This window comes from Neopelma chrysocephalum, unplaced genomic scaffold (genome assembly GCF_003984885.1).
Source record: "Neopelma chrysocephalum unplaced genomic scaffold, ASM398488v2 Primary Assembly neopelma1_92127, whole genome shotgun sequence".
Classification (NCBI taxonomy): Eukaryota; Metazoa; Chordata; class Aves; order Passeriformes; family Pipridae; genus Neopelma; species Neopelma chrysocephalum.
The window spans coordinates 1-868 of NW_020920880.1; the positions used below are offsets into that span (position 1 = coordinate 1).

Consider the following 868-nt stretch of genomic DNA (forward strand, 5'->3'; position numbering starts at 1 on the left):
GATTCTTAATCCAGGATGATCAGTCTTTGCATCTGGATTTTGGACCTAAGGGAGAAGCAGCAATGCCACATATTCCTGAGACCCTTTTCCAACCCTTTCCCTTTCCCAGGGCTTTCCCAGAGCAGGATGTTTACACGACTCCCGTTTACTTCTCCTCCGACTGGCTCAACGAATACTGGGATGCTGTGGCTGTGGATGATTATAGGTTTGTCTACATGGGACCCAAGGGCTCATGGTAAGGAAATGACCTCTCTGTCATCCTTATACACCCATTTTGAAGATCAAATTCCAGGGAATTATCACGTTATCCTTTGGGATATCACCATGCTGCAGAGTCCAGTGTTCTGCCTGGATCCATCCAGGCAGCTCATCTCTGTTTGTGAGCTGAACTCCTGCATCAGCTACAGGAAAAGCCCTGAATTGTGCACCCCAAACCCAGGTTATTTAAGGATCTAGAGCAGGAATTCCCTTGGGATCATCAGCCACTTGTGATTTGCAGGGTCAGCAGAAGCCTCGGGGAGACAACGATGACTCAGATGTTCTGCAGGTGAAAATTCCAGCCCAGCCTTGGTTATAAAGTGGCATTTGCAGTTCCCATCCCAGAATATCCCACAGAATATCCCACAAATGGAGGGATTGGAGAGAAAACCACCAGATTTTATAGGAAACACTCGACAATATGGAGATACAGATAAAACTGCAGAGAGATAAAATGACATAAACCAGCCAAAATTCCAGGAAGAAAAGGGCTCAGTGTCTCAGATTCTGGGTAATTTTAGGATTTAAATTAAAGTGTTTCAGCTCTGCCTTTACTCCAACCACTGTTTTTCCCTCAGGACTCAGATGTTCTGCAGGTGAAAATTCCAGC

General features: G+C 45.6%; 1 protein-coding gene across 1 annotated transcript in view; it reads left to right on the top strand.

Annotated features, from left to right (window-relative positions):
- Nucleotides 1-62: 62 nt before the first annotated feature.
- LOC113980081 (jmjC domain-containing protein 4-like) overlaps nt 63-868 on the top strand; it is a gene marked incomplete at its 3' end in the record, with an annotated part of 1,417 nt that continues 611 nt past the window's right edge. The window contains exon 1 of the mRNA XM_027707337.1: nt 63-235. Coding sequence (XP_027563138.1) covers nt 63-235 — 173 coding nt within the window. The remainder of the gene's footprint in view (nt 236-868) is intronic.